Here is an 18,930-nt window from a genome sequence, read left to right as displayed (position 1 = left end):
TGCATACTAACTGCCAACATTAGCATTTTGAGAATGAATCTAAATTCATATTTCATATTGCACTCTGACAAATATAAATCCAGATGTGAATCCAGCCTGCAGTTCTTCACTGTGATGTATTGTGGTTAAGTAATGCTGCACAAATGGCAGCCCAGTGATTTGCTGCTGCGGTAAAGCTGTCTTGCAAAACGTGACACACAGTACTTAGTGAAGCCTGCAGTTACCCGATGCCAACAGATCGTTGAGCAGAACGAGGAACTTCTCGTCTGCCAATTGGGCGTCAGTCATTAGGAACACAGTGCCAATATTCTTCACGCCAGCTTTCATGTAGAGGGACGCCAGGTCAGTCTGGGTGACAGAGAGAGAGAGAGACATGGAGTGAGAGAGTGACACACTTAATGAGATTGGGCAGTGAGAGGGTTATTTTGCAGTGAAACATATGTGTCTGAGACCTGAATCACTGTGAGAATACTGTGGGGACTACCTGTACTGTATTTACGTACGCTAAAGATTAGGTTTATATTTCACCCAGATACACCTCCGTGTATAATTCAAGCATCACCTGGCTGTAAGAAACCATTTCATACAAAATATGTGACTATTGAGGTGTTCAAATGGATGTTTGTTGCAGTGTACTATGTCTTTACGATGTAATCCTCATCAAACCTTAAGGTCGGCGATACTGTATCCTTTTCTCAGGGTGATCTGGAAAACCTCCAGATTGGAGATGAAGGCAGCCAGTCGGGTCAGACTCTGCTTGCCGCTGCCGCCCACTCCGACCAGCAGCGCGTTGCCCCGCGGAGACTCCAGGATTCGGTTTATACGGCATCTACATGTGGAGGTGGAGACAGTCGGGGGAGGGAAAGGTGAGACGGAGGAATCAGTGGAAGGGTTAGATACCATAAAAGCTAGGAGGAGGTGAGCCGGATAAAGACAATCTCTGACTCATAGGACACACAGGTAGAGTCTGTCACCTCAGCTGCTATGCTGCCTGTAACCACCATCTTCACCACTCGGTTTCATTCAGATGTACCAGAATGTAGAACTATTTGAATGGTCCTCTTGTGTCCATGAATTGACTTCATTGTCATTTTTGTTGCTTCATTTGAAGTTGTTGCCAAAAGCAACACAACACACTTTAACAGCTGTCAGTGTTTACATACCGACTGACACTGTGTACATTGAACGCACCTCAACTTTCTATTTCAACTGATATTTCAATTACCTCCATCTTTTACTGTTCAACTGACACTTTAACTGCTTTCACAGATGTCTAGTGCTTTTAGCTCAAACTCTTCAAATGACAATTCCACTACTTTAAGCACTTTCCCATTCAGAGAATGTAAAAACAGCTGACGCAAGATGTCTTTTGCATTTGTGATAATTAACTTCATTTTACTCATTAAATTATGAGAATGTAATTATGCGACTGTATCTTATTTAGGTCCATGCTAACATTTTAGAAAAGACATTCTAGAACTGAGCTTTTAAAATAAGAAGTTAATAGTGTTATTTATTATGACAAACATTAAAAAGTATCTGCTGTAGCTTTTTATCCAGACACTGTATCCCTCCACCTTTCTCCTTCTCTTACTAAAGAAACTACACCCTTCTACTTGAAACCAGCACAATTTATTTGATATGCTTCCATTGACAATAAATTGAGAGGGAAATATTGTACTTTGTACTCCACTACATTTGTCTGGCAGCTTTAGTTACTAGTTACTTTGCACATTGTTGTTCAGTTTGGGGAGTTAGGAGGGTTTGAAAAATGACAGAGTATAAAGGAGTTAACATGAGCTCCACCTGAAACATCTGCAGCAGGAATAATGATCCAAACAAATATACATATGTAGTATCCATATATAATAGTAGAACACTGAAAGGGATCGTGTTTCTGCTAAATGAGTACTTTCATTACTATTGTTTTAGTCCAATGACCTGATTTTCTGTTTGTCAGGTCAGTGAACGATGAACTGAAGTCAGGCTGAATGTGTGAGGTGAGATGTGAAGCTGACAGGTGATCGTCAGTGAGAGAGGATCTGGATCTGGATTGTAAACTTCATCACAGAGAAAGTTTGTTCACATGTAGGTCGATCCAAAGAGAAGCAACATCTTCTCAGCACGTTGCTTTAGCAGCTTAGCTAGCAAAGCAACGTGTGTACGTATTGACGAACGTACTAACATACGTACATTTAGAAAACAGTCACCTTCAAAATAAATGCAATGCAGCTGTATTCCGTGCATGATGTACCTTTGTTTACGTTTTATTCCTAATTTCCCATTGATGTCCCGTACAATGCCCAGGTCTGCGTTAAGGGGTTACGAGTTTTTTAGACTGAAGCAAAACCTAATCTGTTCTTTGCATGTTAGCCGTCATGATGTATGCTGGATTACTTCCATTTGCCTGTCGCTGCTTCTGACAGTCTGTAAGATAGAGATGTAAATCCTAAAGTATCTGGGCTGCTAGTTCACTTCCTTGACAGTCTCCAGGGTTTCAAAATGTCCACTCACATGTGAGCCATGGCGTCCTCAAACAGCACCAGGTTTAGTGTGGCGTTGACCTCATTGTAGCTGTCCAGCACCTCCAGCAGGGTTTTATTGAGGCAGCTCCAGGACTCAGCAGCCATGTACCTGGCCTCCCCCAGCCCACGGGCAAAGTGGCAGTACAGGTTCATCTCCCTGGTCTGCTCTAGAGTCTCCTCCATGTCCTTGGGGGAGGATGTGCACACACACACATATTACAGCGGTAAACCACACATGCCCCTGTCAGCATAACATTAGTGATAAGCTTCAACAGTCTGAACAGGGACGCAGCGGAATATCACAGCTGTGCAGAGGGGGACCTAGTTCATTTTCAGCCTGGCAACTGTTGGGCCCCGAATATTTCTCTGGAGATTGTTTGTGCCTCTTAGGGATGCTGGTTTTCTCTGCTAACTGTCACTGGCACATAGCTGAAGTAGGTGTGACAAAGGAAATTTTGTTATTTTACAAATTCACATCTTTATTATGTTCTGCTGCAGTCTTCATTGTCATGGTATCAAGTGGACTTTCTTGTTTGCGTGTAAAACATGCTGCATATTGCTGTGTGGCACGGCGGCAAAGTGTCCTAAGTTTACAGAAGGTGCCCACTCTGAATAATATATTCTAGAGTGGTTAGTGTTATGCTTTCTCCTTCTCTTTCTGTGGGTGTGTGTACACATATACTTGTCAGGTTCTTCATTGTGGCATAACTAGTGTGCATCCGATAGAGCCAGAGAGGGTAGTGAGGGGAGCAGTGGACAGAAAACCATTAAAATGTTTTCCAATTTGCCGGGCTGACAGCGCAGACCCTGACAGCCAGACCCCATACCACACTGATTAATATTCCTCTCCTGCTCCCCCCCTCCCCCGAAGCATTCCTTTTTCCTCCTCTCCTCTTTCTCCTCGCTGTGTTGGCCACTGATGTCCAGGCACAGAGCAGGCAGCCTAAGGATTTCCCCCTCCTCCCCCATCCTCCCCCATCCTCCAACCTGCCGTTCTTGTCTTCCTCTGCCGAACTTTGTAAAACTCTCACCTCGTAGAACTTTTTCGTTGTATCCGCCTGCAGCTTATCAAAGGCCTGGAAGTCCTGCTCCTCCACCAGCTTGTCTCTGTAGACCCGGTTGGACTCGTGCAGATAGATTTTCAGCAGGTCCGAAGGGGCTTTCAGACACTCGGTGGTACAGAAGAGAATGCCCTGGGCCGAGAGGGGAGAGCAGAAGGCAAGTTTCATTCCAGCGGCTGATTTGGCCCATTTACACAACAACAAGGAGGGAAACATAGCACAGTGACTGTGGGTAAATCAATGGATATTGAGTGGGTTAGTAGGTGTGTCAGAGAAACTCGGCAAATAATGGCAACATGTTTCTTTCCTCTGACTGTCTCAGAAGTATTGCTGCATGTGGAGATTAGTTATGTGGGCAGATGTTGGATGGAAGAAATAATAAAAATCAAGGAGGGAGTCTGTGTTTATTTATATCCCTTCCATTCAATTAAACCGTACATCACACTTGCTGTCGGCCATGTTATTTGAGTGTCCCTTTTCTGGGTTGAATTTGACATCCTAAAGAGTGCCCTGGAGAATTCCCACATGGAATGAAAAAGTGGTGTTCACTACTTTCAGCTAACAATCTCAATGTGTTGCATTTCATAAACGTGAAAAGCACCACACGACTCTAGATATCAGTGATCACCAAAAATGATGAAAATTCACAAGTGTCTGAAATCTCAATTTCTGTTCACTAGAGAGTAAACTGTGCAGGGTTTATGTTAAGATTAGCCTTTATGGGGGACACGCGGGGGCTGCAGCAGCACAAGCACAGAAAAAGACTAAGGTCATAATAGAGTAAATAAATAGAGCTGAGCTGTATAAGAAGAGAATTCAAATAGAAACTATAAAAGAACAATTAGACTCAAAGTAACAATGTAAGCAGTGAACTAACAGCCACGCTAAAAGCTCTGTTAGGCTAAGCTAATGCTAATGTCAACATGCTAACATGCTGATGTTCTCCAGGTCTTACAAAGACTTATCAATCAACCAATTGGCACTGCACACAAAGTACGGCTGAGGCTGATGGAGCAGGTTTATCAGGTATAATGGTATACATATGGTGATAAACCAAAGCACTGCACAAACTGATCACCAACATTATTACAGTGCATCCTGTAGCGATCTGAATAAATACTTGTTGAGACATTTCACCAAAAAACAACAAGGTTAAGTCAGGGCGGTCAGTCGGCTACATTTTCTCCATTATGTGTGGACCAACATTTGTGCAAATCAGTCAATGTGGAGATATGTCACTGGATGAGTGAAACATCATGTTGGAGGTGCTATAACAGAAAGTCAATGTGATCGCCAAAGTCACTATGATACATCTTCTGGGGGCCGTGAATATCTTTACCATATTCTATATCATCAATCCAATATTTGTCAAGTTATTTCACCACAAAACAAAAATGTCAACCTCGTGGTGGAGCTAGAGAAATACTCTGGGGTCATCAAATGTCTTACATTACATCCTGGGGGAACATGAATGTCGGAACCAAATATCATGGCAATCCATCCAGTATACATATATATATATATATATATATATATATACAGTGGTGAATCAAAGTGGTGATCTGACTGACATTAGCATCCATAGAGCCACACAGCTAGCATGGCTTGAAATAGATGTTTTCCTGCTTGTGTTTCACTCTTCTCTTCATCCTCTGTTTGAAAAAGCCAAAATAAAAATCATGACAATGAGCAGATGAGTGTTTAGTGGATGATGGATGATTAATGTGTCTCTAGAGGAGGCTCGAGTAACGTGTTTGCTTTCCCACAGGGCCGTTCATTGTGCAGTCAGGCAGAACTTTATGCAATCTAGGTGCCACATAACAGGTGTGTATAGGATGAGGGAGAGGACAAAGAAGCGCCCAGGCACTGTTTGTTCCCCTCTGCGCACAGTCACCCAGGAGGCAGAGGCAGAGCAAGCAGATGTTGTGTGTTTCCAGCCCCAGAAGTTATTCCAATCAACAGAGCCACCTCTGGGGGTAGAGTCAGCTGAATCTGATCTGCCTTCATATCTGAGCCTGCGGAATGTGACAATTGGCTGCTAAAACCATTGTGTAATGGTGCAGATGGGTGGTGTGCCTGTGTGTGAATATTTGCATGGATGTGTGTACTGAAGATTCAAACTGCGCCAGAATAATCGCCGCTACTCTAGATCTACAAAAGTCAAGATGTTTTCCAGAGCGTGTGTGAACGCTGTAATCCTTTGACTTTTAATAGATCTGTCTTTTTCTACTCCATTTCATTTCTTAATGGTGTCAATCATGACACTCCACATTTATTGTGTAAAAGTGTGCCTGAGCAAAACAAAACACCATATGGCGACTCTATATAACAGCCATACTCGTAGACTTAGCTGTTCGTTGTACCAATCAAACAAACGGCCTCTGCTAACAAACCGAGGAGGAGACAAAACTTTGTTTTCCTTTCATCCAGCCGACTTTGGCAGACTATCTCCTTCTCTCTTTGCCTGATCTCTCATTGCTTTGTTCGGCTCAGAGGAGAGGGATTAGAGAGTTCTGGGTGTCGGTGTGTATCTGTCTATCTGTGGGGCTGTCTGCAGCCGGCACGCTTTCCCCATAGCCTGTCAGATGCTCTGAGCCCCAAACAATGCTTCCCTGCTAACAAACGCACCCAGCTGACTATCCCCAGAACATCATACAGACATATTGTGCAGTCAGTAGAGTTCGGCTTCAGAGTCTCTCAGCACCGTGGGTCTCATGTACTCTCTTTCGTTCTCTTTCCCTTGCATCTGTCCTCTTTCACCATGTCCATCTCCTCCCTCGCCTCTTGAGCTCTGAGGAGCTCATTTAGGATGATGTGGGGAAGACAGGCCCTCGGATATGCCCGCTGGTCATTGCAGAGAACGCACATTGGCAAACAGAGCTCTTGACAATGCTCCCAGTGGATGCCAAACTGTTTGTCTTGTCCTATAAGTATTGGCTCTGATTTTATATTCATGGAGACAGAGAGTATGAAGGAGAAAGACGGAGTACTGCAACAAAGTAAGCGATGAGGGAGAAAGTGGAGAAAGTAATGGAGAACGACTATTTCTTAGCTCCTACATATTATTCAACAACAACATAGAAGAGAGATTTTTGTCAGCAAATACCAGCTACAATACTCTCATAAAGATGCAACCTTGAGCTCCTTTTGTCAAATTTCAAAACACCTTTGGAAGGGGTGTTGCAAGCTCACCCAGAGTCTCTGAGCTGTTTTCTGGCTCATTAAAGTTGTTCATAATGAGACGGTTGCCTTTGGCTTTATCTCCAAGTTCCAAAGTTCAAAAAAACAAAGTGGATCACAAAGGGTCCCCAATTATTTCAGCTGAGGCAAACGTCTGATACGTTAAGCCAGAAAAAACTGAGTGACAACCATTTAGTGTCACGGTAAGGCTTTGCCACGTGTGTGTGTGTGTGTGTGTGGTTCTCATTCACTTCACTTGTGCCCAATCACCTGCCCCTGGCTTTCCCCTCTGCCAACCCCACACTGCACTCATTCAACTCACCTGCCCAGTCCAATCAGCTGCCTGCAATCTACTCGTTGCCCCACACATATATTCTCCCCTGCTTTCCCTGTTCTGGATGTCAGATCGTCTTTGTTCGTCCCCCTATCTGCTTCATGTTCTGGCACCGTGTCTTCCCCGTGTGTGCTCCGTGTTCTGGCGTTTTGTCCTTGTGTTTGCTCCTGGTTTGTGACTTTGCCTTTTTTCTGTTTGGATTTTGCCCGCTCCCTGTTGAAGCTGTTTTCTGTTCCTGTATTTGATGGCTTGGAGCCCAGTAAAGATACCGTGTTTTCCACTTCATCTCCTGTGTCTTAGCTGAACCTGAGAGAATGTGACATTTAGGGCTCATGCTCGAAATCAGAGGAAGCGCTTATACTGTTTTGCCAATATTTTCCCAAGGTGCAAAAGCACAGAAGTACAGTTGTTGAGCTGAGGCAGAGCTGTGAGCTGCGAGGCTGCTCACCTCTTCCCGGCTGTCCTAAGCTGTTAGAGCCAGGAGATGATTAAGTTCGGCAGAAAAACTTCAAACGGTCCCTTTTTGGCTTTCCTTCAATTCTCTCTATGGGTGGAGAGAGGAACAGAGGAAAGCTTTGACAATGTTTCCGCTCACATCAGGCTATGCAGAACACCCCCAAAAAACAGACTTTGACGAACTAGGTAGAGTAGCTTCTTCATACGCTGGCCTCAAAGTGTTATGGTGTGGCTGGATTAGTTGGGTGAATGTTATGATGCAGGAAAGGTGCTTTGGCAAAGTCTCTGTGGGGGAGTAAACATCTCATGTGATGAATTACAGGAAATGACGCTATCTCCTTTGCTTATTTTTTGCCCATCCTTCATCTCTGGAGTAAGTGTTGGAGGTGGAGACTAATGCTACGGTGTAGAAAAGGCAGGTTATAATTCAGAGACCAACGTAACAGACAGAAATACCTTCTGCCTGTTTTCTCTCTGTTTTGGGATGGATACATGCTGCACAGCCCCAGTAATGCTATTGTAAAGCTAACACTTGATAAAGCTAACGCCCAGCTACATTGATCAATCACAAAATGGAAATAAAGCAAATACGGTCAATTATAACATGTGGATCTTCTTTCTATTTTGAATCTGAACTAAAGATTCTAAGTGTGTATGTGTGTATATATATATGACATGATTCTGATTCATTGTATGGGGACTAATCCTTTTCACCGCATTAGGGACAACTTTGAGGATTTGGCTTAAATATATGTAATGCAATAATAATAGATATAGAATGATCCCCTGAACATCCACTTCCATCATGCCAATATTAGAAGTTGGCACATCAAGAAAAGGTTCCATGAGAAGAGGACACAACGAGATGTCTTGATTTAAAGAGCTGTAGTCAAATGATGTGGATGACGGGGAGGAAATATTGAATGTACTAATATTAGGAAAGTTTCAGTCTCATCTGTTTTTGTCTGCCACTATTTTTTGATTCCCCACTGGAGTGGACGTTTAAGTCACATGCTTCTTGTATGTCATGATTTCCTTTATACTTAATTGCACTTTTTTTAAATTCATACATCAACATTTGTACCTCGACCAAGTAAAACAACTTGATATTTGCTTTGATATTTAATAACTGTGATACTTTTTCATCAAATCTTCGGGGTCCCCATTAATGTACAATGTGAAAATGTGCATACAAAGTCTATTCACTGCAACTTCACTGCTTTATTAAGTCAATACTTTATGATCCAATACTTTAAAAATGTATGACATTTCCATCAGCCTCAGCTGTACTCTGTGTTTAATGCAAATTAGCAAATCTTAGCATGCTAACGCGCTAAACTAAGAGATGAGAATGGTGCTAAACATCAGCTTGGCCCGATTGTCATTGTGAGCATGCTAGCATGTTGACATTAGCATTTAGCTCACAGTGCTGCTATTTAAGCTTTAGCCTCGAAGGCCCAATCCCCACACATCTCACATCTTCACACTCACGGACTCACGGACTTTGAGGCGCGCACCTGCAAAGGTTCAGGGGGCTCTGGCAGACATTTTGAGCCCTTAATGCACACTTTCCCTAAGTCCACATTTCTGCAGACTTTGCTTGAGGTAGTTACCCACAATTCATAGCATTGTGACGTTTAACACGGGGTTTCCAAGGAAAGCCCGGAGGCATAAAAAAAGGTTAACAAGGACGGCACATGTGTTCAGCCAGCATATGTATATTAAAGTTTAACATGAAAATTAATATATCTTAAGGATTTAAGAAGGTACATAAAAGTGCATGTGGAATGCAAGCAGAGGCTATATTCCACAGCTGGTTTATTCATCAACCATTTATTTTCATTTCAGTGGAAAAAAAATAAATAAAAATAATAGATTATTTGACAACTACCGATCATCTAGTGAGGCAAGCCTGAAAGACGTTCAAATCAGGAAGTTAAACAACATCAAATAGAAATCCACAATTCTACATAAAGTGTTTTGGGGCCATCATGGTAACGTGATATGTCTCTACAAAGTGCTGTTCCATTCCTATTTATACCATTTGGAGCCCTTGCAGCCCTTTCAGGTCAGTGGAGTCCCTTAGGGCTGAGGGCCTCAGGGGGGACACTGGGACTGGGCTTTAGTCTTTTTTTTAACTTGTTTATGCTCCTTTGGGTTTCGTTGCTTGTCCTTATTGTCATCCTGTTGTCAATCTCGGCCTGCGTATTTGGCACAGCAGTCTTTGCTTTTAACGTAGCACCAACATACGTACCTACATATAATAATTGGATCCATTGTAGTATAAAATAACTTGAATTAGTGCAGCCTTAAAAAGCTGAATATAAATTGCATATCACCACACTTATGTATTTTATACTTCCTGTAATAGTAGGCTATAGTAAGAACTGCCTTTGTAAACTCACAGATGGAATTATGAAATCTGAAAGTTCCTATTGCTCAGTGGCTTAAAGCATTAATTATACAATGGAGTGAGTTAAATGAGAGAGCCTGCCCTCCATGATACCGTGGAGGATTTAGACAGAAATATTGCCCCCGAAGAGTCTCCCTTGACAGCCTCCACATTCTAATACTATATTCATTTAAATACATTAAATCACCCATGGAAGTGCAAATCCATTCTATTTTCTGTCACACTTATTTCAGACGTATTTCTAGCTTTCAGAACCATCTCCTAAATCAATAATAATTTAGATGAGAAATTAGTGGCAGAAGCCTGGCTCTGTCCACGTGGGAAGCAGAGCCGTAGAAACGGAGCATCAAGGCAAATGAAATGGAAACGGGAATGATATGAAAAACTTTCTCAAGATAACTTCTGACATTTAATTGTGAAAAGATGAACCTGAGATTGTCCTTCAAAAAGAATATCGGTGTAGATAAATTCTTCTTGCATATGTTCTATCTGTGTCACCTGGAATATGTTGGAGAGGTCTCGCAGGTTGAAGATGTAGTGGAACTTGACTGCAGTGGGGAGGAAGGTGGAGGAGATGCCCTGGTGCAGGGCCAAGGCTAACTGGACCAGGGTGGGGCAGCTCTTCTGCAGGCCGCTGGTGAAGCCGTCTCCTCTCAGGTGCTGAGACAGGATGGAGGTGTAGATGGTGCTCAAGGCCTCGGCTCCAGGAAAGGACAGGGCGAAGACAGAGAAGTGGCGCTATAGAGGGAGATGCAGCATAAACAAGGCAAGAGTGAACATGTTGTTCCACACTTGTAGGTGACCATCAGTGAAAGAAGAAGGACTGTGCCTTTTCATTTCAAGTTTGGTCCGCAATCATAAAGTCAAGTAATTATGTGTGCTGAATATCCCAGGTAGACGATCATGTACTGTACTACTTCATCATAATCGCTTTCCAGTTTCTGATCAAACTCTACTGTCTGTTTACACAAACTGGAGGACAGTGTTATCATGAGCCTTATTTTCCTTTTGGCTGAGGCTAGAAAATCATTGGGGCTGCAGGGTCATATGCAAAACACTTAATGTGTCAGTCGATACAGACGCAGACAAGGTCCCTGACCTGTGGAAAACAGCTTGGATTGTGCCACTACCTAAAAGTAATTCAAATGAACAATTACCCCCCCTGTGGCTTTAACGTCAGTCCAGAAGAAATCTCAGTGTCAATATCAATCTAGTTGAGGATAAAATGTTTTGCTGTAAAAGAAGTGAAAATAAATTCTATGTAGTCATTTCTGAGAGTAAGTACAGGAGCACCTCAAAACTGTATCTCTTCATCGTTTTGGTAACAAACAACAAGGTTCTGGGTTTTTAAAATGTTATCAGATGATGCAAAGATAACTATTACGGGTTGATGTTAACAAAAAAGGATGTGGTGATTAATGTTAAATGATACAGCTCTGACATTTGTTGGGAGGGTGTAGCATGGCCCATTATTTTCACTTATGGACACAGCCTTGATGGAGGTGGCCTCCTAGTTTTAAATAAGTCACAGTTTGAGTTGAGCCATAGAGGCCGAATATTAGGACGTAAGATCAAAGCTACATGATTTAAAAGCACGAGCCCTATTTTTAGGCCTCTGCTCAAAAATTGCATACCCATACTAAAGAGTATAAATCTCTAACTACAAGGGCTATTTGAATAATTTTGACGTTATAATAAAGGTAACACTTGTGAGATTTGATCAGATGTGTAAATATCAGTGTATATGTTACTGGTTAAGTGTAAATGAAGATGACACACAGCTCAAATTGAAAAGTTTCAGGTTCACCTGAAACAAAAGCACTTTTATTGATATTATTTATTTGAGATAATGGCCAATAATAATAATGCCCAAATCATTGCACAACATGTCAGGAGTCTCTAAAACAGGGGTCTCAAACTCAATTTACCTGGGGGCCACTGGAGCTAGGGTCTGGGTGAGGCTGGGCCGCATCAGGTTTTCAACAAAAAAAACGCATTTATTAAAAACAGAAAAAAAAAGAAAAAAAAACTGTCTTCAATGCTTTTGCTTCTGCTATACCCTACACTTTTTCAGTGCTTTGGTTCCGGTTTTCCACAAGAAAAGCTCTGATAAAACATTCCACTGTTCTCAAATATCTTAATTTTTAATTTTCTACACAAAATAAGATGAAAAAATAAATAAACAAATAAAGAATAAAGAAAATAAATCAATCAATCAGTAATAAATAAATAAAATAATAATAAAACAGCAAATAAGAAAAACTTAAGAAACCACATATAGTTGGTGGGTAGAGAAATTATTTTTTTTCAGATTCAAATTAACAGTATTAACAGTTATTTAACCTTTAACATGAACATTAATGAAACTTTCAACATGAGCTGTTCTGAACATGGCTTCTCTTGCCTACTTTTGGCTAGAGGTCTGGCAGCGCTTCCTCTTGCATAGCCGAGCCACATTTGGCTTGAGGGAGGAAGCAATTGAGACCCTCAGTAGACTTTGAAGATGCTCATCAGTAAGTCTGGTCCTGTACTTGGACTTATTGAAGTTCAAGGTGGAGAAGAGCTTTTCACACAAGTACGTGCTCCCAAAAAGGCACATGGTCCGCTTGAACATTCTGGAAAGCTCAGGGAAGCTGGGAGTCAATTCTCTCAAAAATTGCCCAAGCTTGTCTGCTCTTCCACTCACCTCCCTGAACTTGGCTTTGAGTTCAGAGTTGCACTGCAGGTCAATGAGCTCCATTTGAAGCACAGGAGGGGCATCTTGCACATCAAAGGAGAAGGGGTCCGCAAAAATTTGAAATGTGGCTCTGTGCGTCTTGAAGTCTGCAAATCTGTGGTCAAATTCCTCCTGTAGCTTCAAAATGGCATCAGCATACTTCTCACCACTGAATGGTGTGCCTGCATCCACAAGTGCCTTGCATGCTGGGAAATGGCAAAGGTTTGTCTGAGATAGCTGAACTTTCCATAGCATAAGTTTTGTGGAGAATGCTCTCACATTGTCATAGGCAGCACTGACAAGTTGCCCCTGGCCTTGTAACCTCTTGTTCAGTACATTAAGCTCATGCGTGACATCAACAAGAAAAGCTAAGTCCATGAGCCATATAGGATCACTTAACACAGGAACAGCCACCCCATTCTTCTCCATGAAGACTTTCACTTCTGCTCTCAACTCAAAAAATCTCTTCAACATGTTTCCCCTGCTGAGCCAACGTACCTCGGTGAAGTAAAGCACGTCCCCATATTCTGACTCCATTTCTTCTAAAAAAGCACGGAACCTTCTGTGTTTTAAGCCCCTGGATCTGATGTGGTTGATGCATTGCACAACAACAGACATCACGTTGTCAAATTTCAGGCATTTGCTGCAAAGGGCCTGCTGATGGATAATGCAGTGCAGAGCTATGGCTTCCTCCACACCCTCCTCTTCCAGTTTTTTTTGAACAAGTGCCACCAGTCCATTTTTCCTCCCTGTCATTGATGGCGCTCCATCAGTTGTTATCCCAACAAATCTCTTCCATGAAAAACCGGCATTCTCAATGGCATCACACAGCTGGTGAAATATCTCCTGAGCGGTGGTCTGGCCATGCATTGGCATTACTGTGAGCAACTCCTCTGTCACTTCAAAATTGTCATCAACACCACGGACATATATTGCGAGCTGGGCAGTGTCAGTGATGTCTGTGGTCTCATCAAGAGCGACTGAGTATACACTGAAACATTTTGCTTTCTCACACAGTTGATCATAAATGTCACTTGACATGTCACAAATGCGCTCTGCCACGGTGTTGGCAGAAAGGCTGATGTTGCTGAACTGACCTTTCTTTTCTGGACAGACAATACTTGCAGCCTGTAACAGGCACTTTTTGACAAATTCACCTTCTGTAAATGGCTTTCCTGCTTTAGCAATCATCTCACTAACCACATAGCTAGCTTCGACTGCTGCGTTATTCTCTTTGGTTACTTTCTTAAAAAAATCTTGTTGCTTCAGTAGACATGTTTTAAGATTGGCAACTCGGTTGGCTCTCTCATCTCCCTGGTATTTTGCATAGTCCTCAGCATGTCTAGTTGTGTAATGACGTTTCAAATTGTATTCCTTATGCACCGCAACTTTCTCTGTGCAAATAAGACACGTCGGAGTGCCCCTGTGCTCCACAAAGAAATACTGAATTTCCCACTTTTCCTGAAATTGTCTGTGCTCATCACCAACCTTTCTCTTCACTGCAGGCTTTGAGAAAGACATGTTTGGGGCTGTGTAATATATAATTCCACTAGGTATCGCTGTTGTGTTGAAGTTTAAGTTTTAGTGTTTAGCTGACGTACAAAGAACGTAATTTCCGCTGGTACCAGATTGGCTCAGGGTCCTGCGCCTGCATATGACGTCGAGCACGGCACAGTTAGTGATTGGTTGAACGTCAGAAACCATGGAAACACAAAGTGTTTGTGGTGGCCGTTTAATATTTATATTATAAGTTCTCCCTATAAACGTGCATTTTTTTCACACTGACAGGATCAGATAGTTACAATAAGTGTCCGACAACATACTAGAAAGGAGAAATGAACGTATGTCTACCTTTAGCTTGAGATCGCTGTTTGTTGCGAGAGCCAATCAGTGTGGAGAGTCTCATAACGTTACTGCACACAGGTCCTGTGCGGTGTCCTGCAGGCTGCTGTGCCCGCTGCAGTTTATGGAAGACAGAGTTTACCGACAACCGTTTAACGACCAGGAGAGTTTATGTTTCGCAGCCGGCTCTGGAGGGAGAGAGCCGGTGAATCCCCTGTGAACTTCCCCTGACCGGGGGAATGGGACTGGACCGGAGTTCGCTGGCGGTTTACCTGACCGGGAGTTTCGGAGGGAGAGAACCGGAGGAAAACCGACGAGATTACATACAAAGTCAATGCAGACCGGAGGTTGTTTATTTTTTTCGCGGGACTGGACCGGAGGACTGAACCACTGCTAGCTGGCAGGCAGCCGGCTCAGAGCAGCAGCACTGAAGGATAGAACTGGGGGAAAAACCCACAGTTTACCGGCGGCCGTTTACTGACCATGGGAGTATTTTTGAGTATTTTGCGATTATTTTTGTCGCTTTTGCTGTGAACACCCCTTTAGTCCACACAGCAACAGAACAACAACAAACAGCGATCTCAAGCTAAAGGTAGACATACGTTCATTTCTCCTTTCTAGTATGTTGTCGGACACTTATTGTAACTATCTGAGCCTGTCAGTGTGAAAAAAATGCACGTTTATAGGGAGAACTAGGGAGAATGTGACGCCTCCAGAGGGTATCATGTACCCAGAAATGACAGCGGAGCTTCGGACTTTCAGAGCAGTACAGCGCAGTGATGGTGGTGATCTCAGTCATGGATGATGAGAGAAAAAGCAAAACAGGCGGGCTCGCTCGCGTATGGGCGAGACAAAATCGTGTCAATTGTGTCCGGTGTGCACACAGCTTTAAGCTGTCATTTCTGGGTACATGATACCATACAGCATCCATGTCAAACTCGCGCGGGCCGCACTAACATTAAACTTTCATATCAAGGCGGGGGCCTCAAACTAGCGTCCGGCGGGCCGCATTTGGCCCGCGGGCCGCGAGTTTGAGACCCCTGCTCTAAAACAATGTGGCTTTGATAAAGTGAAGCAGGACAAAGTTAGAGAGGTCAGGCGGGGTCAAGCTAAATTGTCATTTTGGGACCAGCTGTTCCATTGTACTTTTATATACTATATAACTATATATTTCACTTGTTTTATCACTAATAGTGTTCAATCTTTCCTAATACAGCAGTTTGGCATCATTTTGAGAGCCAGCATCCTCTCTAAGGCTGTAAACCATGGATGATTCTCGTCTGAGCTCCAGTCTTCATGTGTGTATGTGAGGCTCTGCCAGCCTATGATTGGTCAATTTTAGAAAATGACACCTCTTTAGACGCGTCAAGAGTCTCAGGAATGCGGAAGTAGAAGCCTGGTGTTGATTGACAGTCTTTAGCCAGTAAAAATCGAAAAAACGATGCGCATCCCCGTGCGTAAAATTCCATTCGCCAAAAGTCTGACCCCCTCTCCCCGGGTCCCACAAGTTAGGTTGACCCCCCTTTCTACAGGAAACAGATGAGAAACACACAGGACATCCGTAGCATCAGTGTTTAGCCGGCAAACGGGGAATTATGCCGTTTTTTTCGTGATTCTTCGTAAAGGTGAGGTGCTGCTTGTTTTTTTTTTGGGATAAGCGGTTTGTTGTTCTGCCATTTGTTTGCTCACAGATCTGTACTGGTTTCACAGAGAGAAATTCTGAAGATATCTCTGGCTTCTTTGTCGAATTCTCATGCTCTGCGATGTATTGCTCGGCCGTGTAGCCATTAGCTTTTTGTTGAAATATCGAAGCGGAGTGCATAGCTCGCAGACTCGTAGCGACAAATACGTGATATTGTGGTACATCTTCTAGTTACTTATATTAGTTGTGTATAGTTGTGTTTGGAGTGTGTAAAAAGTGACTTACATGATAGTGTTGCCCAGATGTTGTTGTTTAATCTGGTATATAACATGTATACATGCATTATATTCGCTCTCGATATGTACATTTTTTTGACGGTATATGCATTTCTTTGTTCTTGCTGCTTTCACATCATTCAATCTCTGTTTATTCTAACTCCAGTCTCCTTCCTCTCCGTGTCGAACACTCGGGTTCACTAGTTCAGCTGTAACACAGCGTTTAAAGGACATAGTCATCTGTGCAATCTATCAACAGCTACATCTACTGCTTCACTGTTTGTAAATGTCACATTTTTGTCCCCAGTTTTAAAGGTGAACTTACTTCATCTTATGTTTATGTTTGCCTCTGTGTGAGTGTTTGTGTGTGAGTAGATCAGAGTGCAGTAGGTATGGAGAGAGAACACAGTGAATACAGCTGTGTACCTGATGTATTGTATGTTACTGGTTAATGCTGAATGAATATAACACACAGCTCAAATTGAAAATGTTCAGGTTCGCCTGGAAACAAAAGCACTTTTGTCTTTGAAATAATGCAGCAGTAAGCCTACAACTCTCCACAATCATAGCACAACATGTCAGCAGTCCTTTATAAAAAGAAATTGGCTTTGATAAAGTGAAGCAGGCCAGATTTATAGAGGTTGGAGTACAGAGAGTTCATGCCAGGTCAAGCCAAAATTCTGAATTTTCTGAATTCTGGTTGTTCTATTCTAATTTTATATACTATATAACTATATATTTCACTTGTTTTATCACTAATATGGTTCAATCTATCTAATACAGCAGTTACAGGCATCATTTTGAATCATGTTTGACCTCTCAGGGGCCTGATTTATGTGTTTTAAGTGATTTTTTCGTTGCTCCATGTGTGTGTATTGGCAGTTTTCGAAGCCTATGATTGGTTGATTTGCACATGTGATATGTCTAAGAATGCGGAAATGAGTGTAGAATGCAGTGGGCCGGTCAGTCAGGTGATTGACAGACTTTTTAGCCACTAAAACTCCAAAAGAGTTGCGCAACAGACCAAGCGTCGAAATGATTCGCTTAAAAGTAAAAGGAGGACTATCTATGCATATATGCGTCGATTAACTCTATTTTACTCTCAAACAAAAGAGAGGGACCGGCGCATATGTAGGAAAGGATTTAAGTGGATTTACAGAGTTTTTCACCCAGCAGACCAGCTCAAGGTACGATGCGTTTCAAATGTTTTGCTCTGTGGTTGGTTGATCTTGTGTGTGTTTCACGGTGTAACGTTTGAACGGTTTGAAGGAGAGAAATATGGAAGATATCTGCGGATTCAGGGTGGAATTCTCATGCTTGCTAAGCTATCGTTCGGCCATGACGGTCTCTTTTTTTGTGATGATATCTGCTATCAGTGGTAGCTCGCTGTAATTCGCCGACAAATACGTGGTATTGTGCTAGAACTTGGTAGTTTATATATTACTTTGTGTATAATTGTGTCTTGACTGAGTAAAATTACTTTTTTTAAATTTTTTCTCAGAATCTCGTCGTTAAGTAGGTATATAGCATGTGGGTAAAATTCATTATATTTGTTTCGGAAAAGTGATTTATATGATGCTCTTCTTCGCAAAACACTCGCGAAGCCCAATTGGGTTAACCTGTGAGCACCATTGACTCTTATGAATTTGGATGATAAAGTTACATTTAATTTCAACCATGAATCCAAAAATCATGTTTAAGAGCCCTAAAGTCAATATCCATCTCTGTTCTCTTCCTGTAATGTTTTGTTATGACCCAGCTCCTTACTAGAGCGCCAACTGTGGATTAATCTGTCACTGAAAATAGTCCCGAACAAATGCAAATATACCTCCTATTTGAGCAGCATTTCCTAAAAACTATGTGGACAAGCTGTCCTAAATGAAAGAACATATTTGTGATTTATTTCTAAAGATTTAGATATTCATTATGAACTTGTGATGAAGTGTTCAATTTTAGGGCAATTTTTGTCAATATAATAAACTGATTTAATGGTCGACCACCGAAATAGGAGTGAGCGCCACCAACCAGCCGCTGCAGTAAGGAAAGAAGAAAGAAAACAGCAGGGAAACAGCGTGGATGGCCATATTTTCACATCTTACTCTGTGAACTGAGGATATATTTCGACCAAACCGAGTTGCTGATTATTAGAACATTGAAAAGACGAATCAAGACGTGTTTAGTGAGTTCTATTTAGTTTCTGTCCAGTTAGAATGTGTTTTATGAAGAGTCAACAGGCCTGTCTTCATTTGGTTTTCAGAGACTTGGTTGTATTTTTCTGTTCAGGTGTAAGAATATTTATACATATATATATATATATTTATTTTGTTTATTTAGCAAACAGAATGAACTGCCCCGCTTGCGCGCAATGCATCCTGGTACATATAGGCACAGCTGACACAGCTGAGCAGCAGTTGAGAAAGTTTTGTGAAATTAGATCACTCAGATATATATGAACACATAAACAAACAAATGAACAAGCAAATCGT

At 42.2% G+C, this 18,930-nt stretch overlaps 1 protein-coding gene across 1 annotated transcript in view; it reads right to left on the bottom strand.

The window, feature by feature from the left end:
• The window catches only part of dnah9 (dynein, axonemal, heavy chain 9), a gene marked incomplete at both ends in the record, with an annotated part of 139,598 nt that overhangs the window by 62,797 nt on the left and 57,871 nt on the right, over positions 1-18,930 (bottom strand). The window contains 5 exons of the mRNA XM_079182856.1: positions 225-348; positions 667-829; positions 2,515-2,711; positions 3,557-3,718; positions 10,468-10,707. Of these exons, the coding sequence (XP_079038982.1) occupies positions 225-348; positions 667-829; positions 2,515-2,711; positions 3,557-3,718; positions 10,468-10,707 (886 nt within the window). The remainder of the gene's footprint in view (positions 1-224; positions 349-666; positions 830-2,514; positions 2,712-3,556; positions 3,719-10,467; positions 10,708-18,930) is intronic.

The sequence above is a fragment of the Pholis gunnellus genome (assembly GCF_910591455.1).
Source record: "Pholis gunnellus genome assembly, chromosome: 21".
Lineage (NCBI taxonomy): Eukaryota > Metazoa > Chordata > Actinopteri > Perciformes > Pholidae > Pholis > Pholis gunnellus.
The sequence above is the reverse complement of the archived record's forward strand: the minus strand, read 5'-3'. Positions and strand labels throughout refer to the sequence as shown.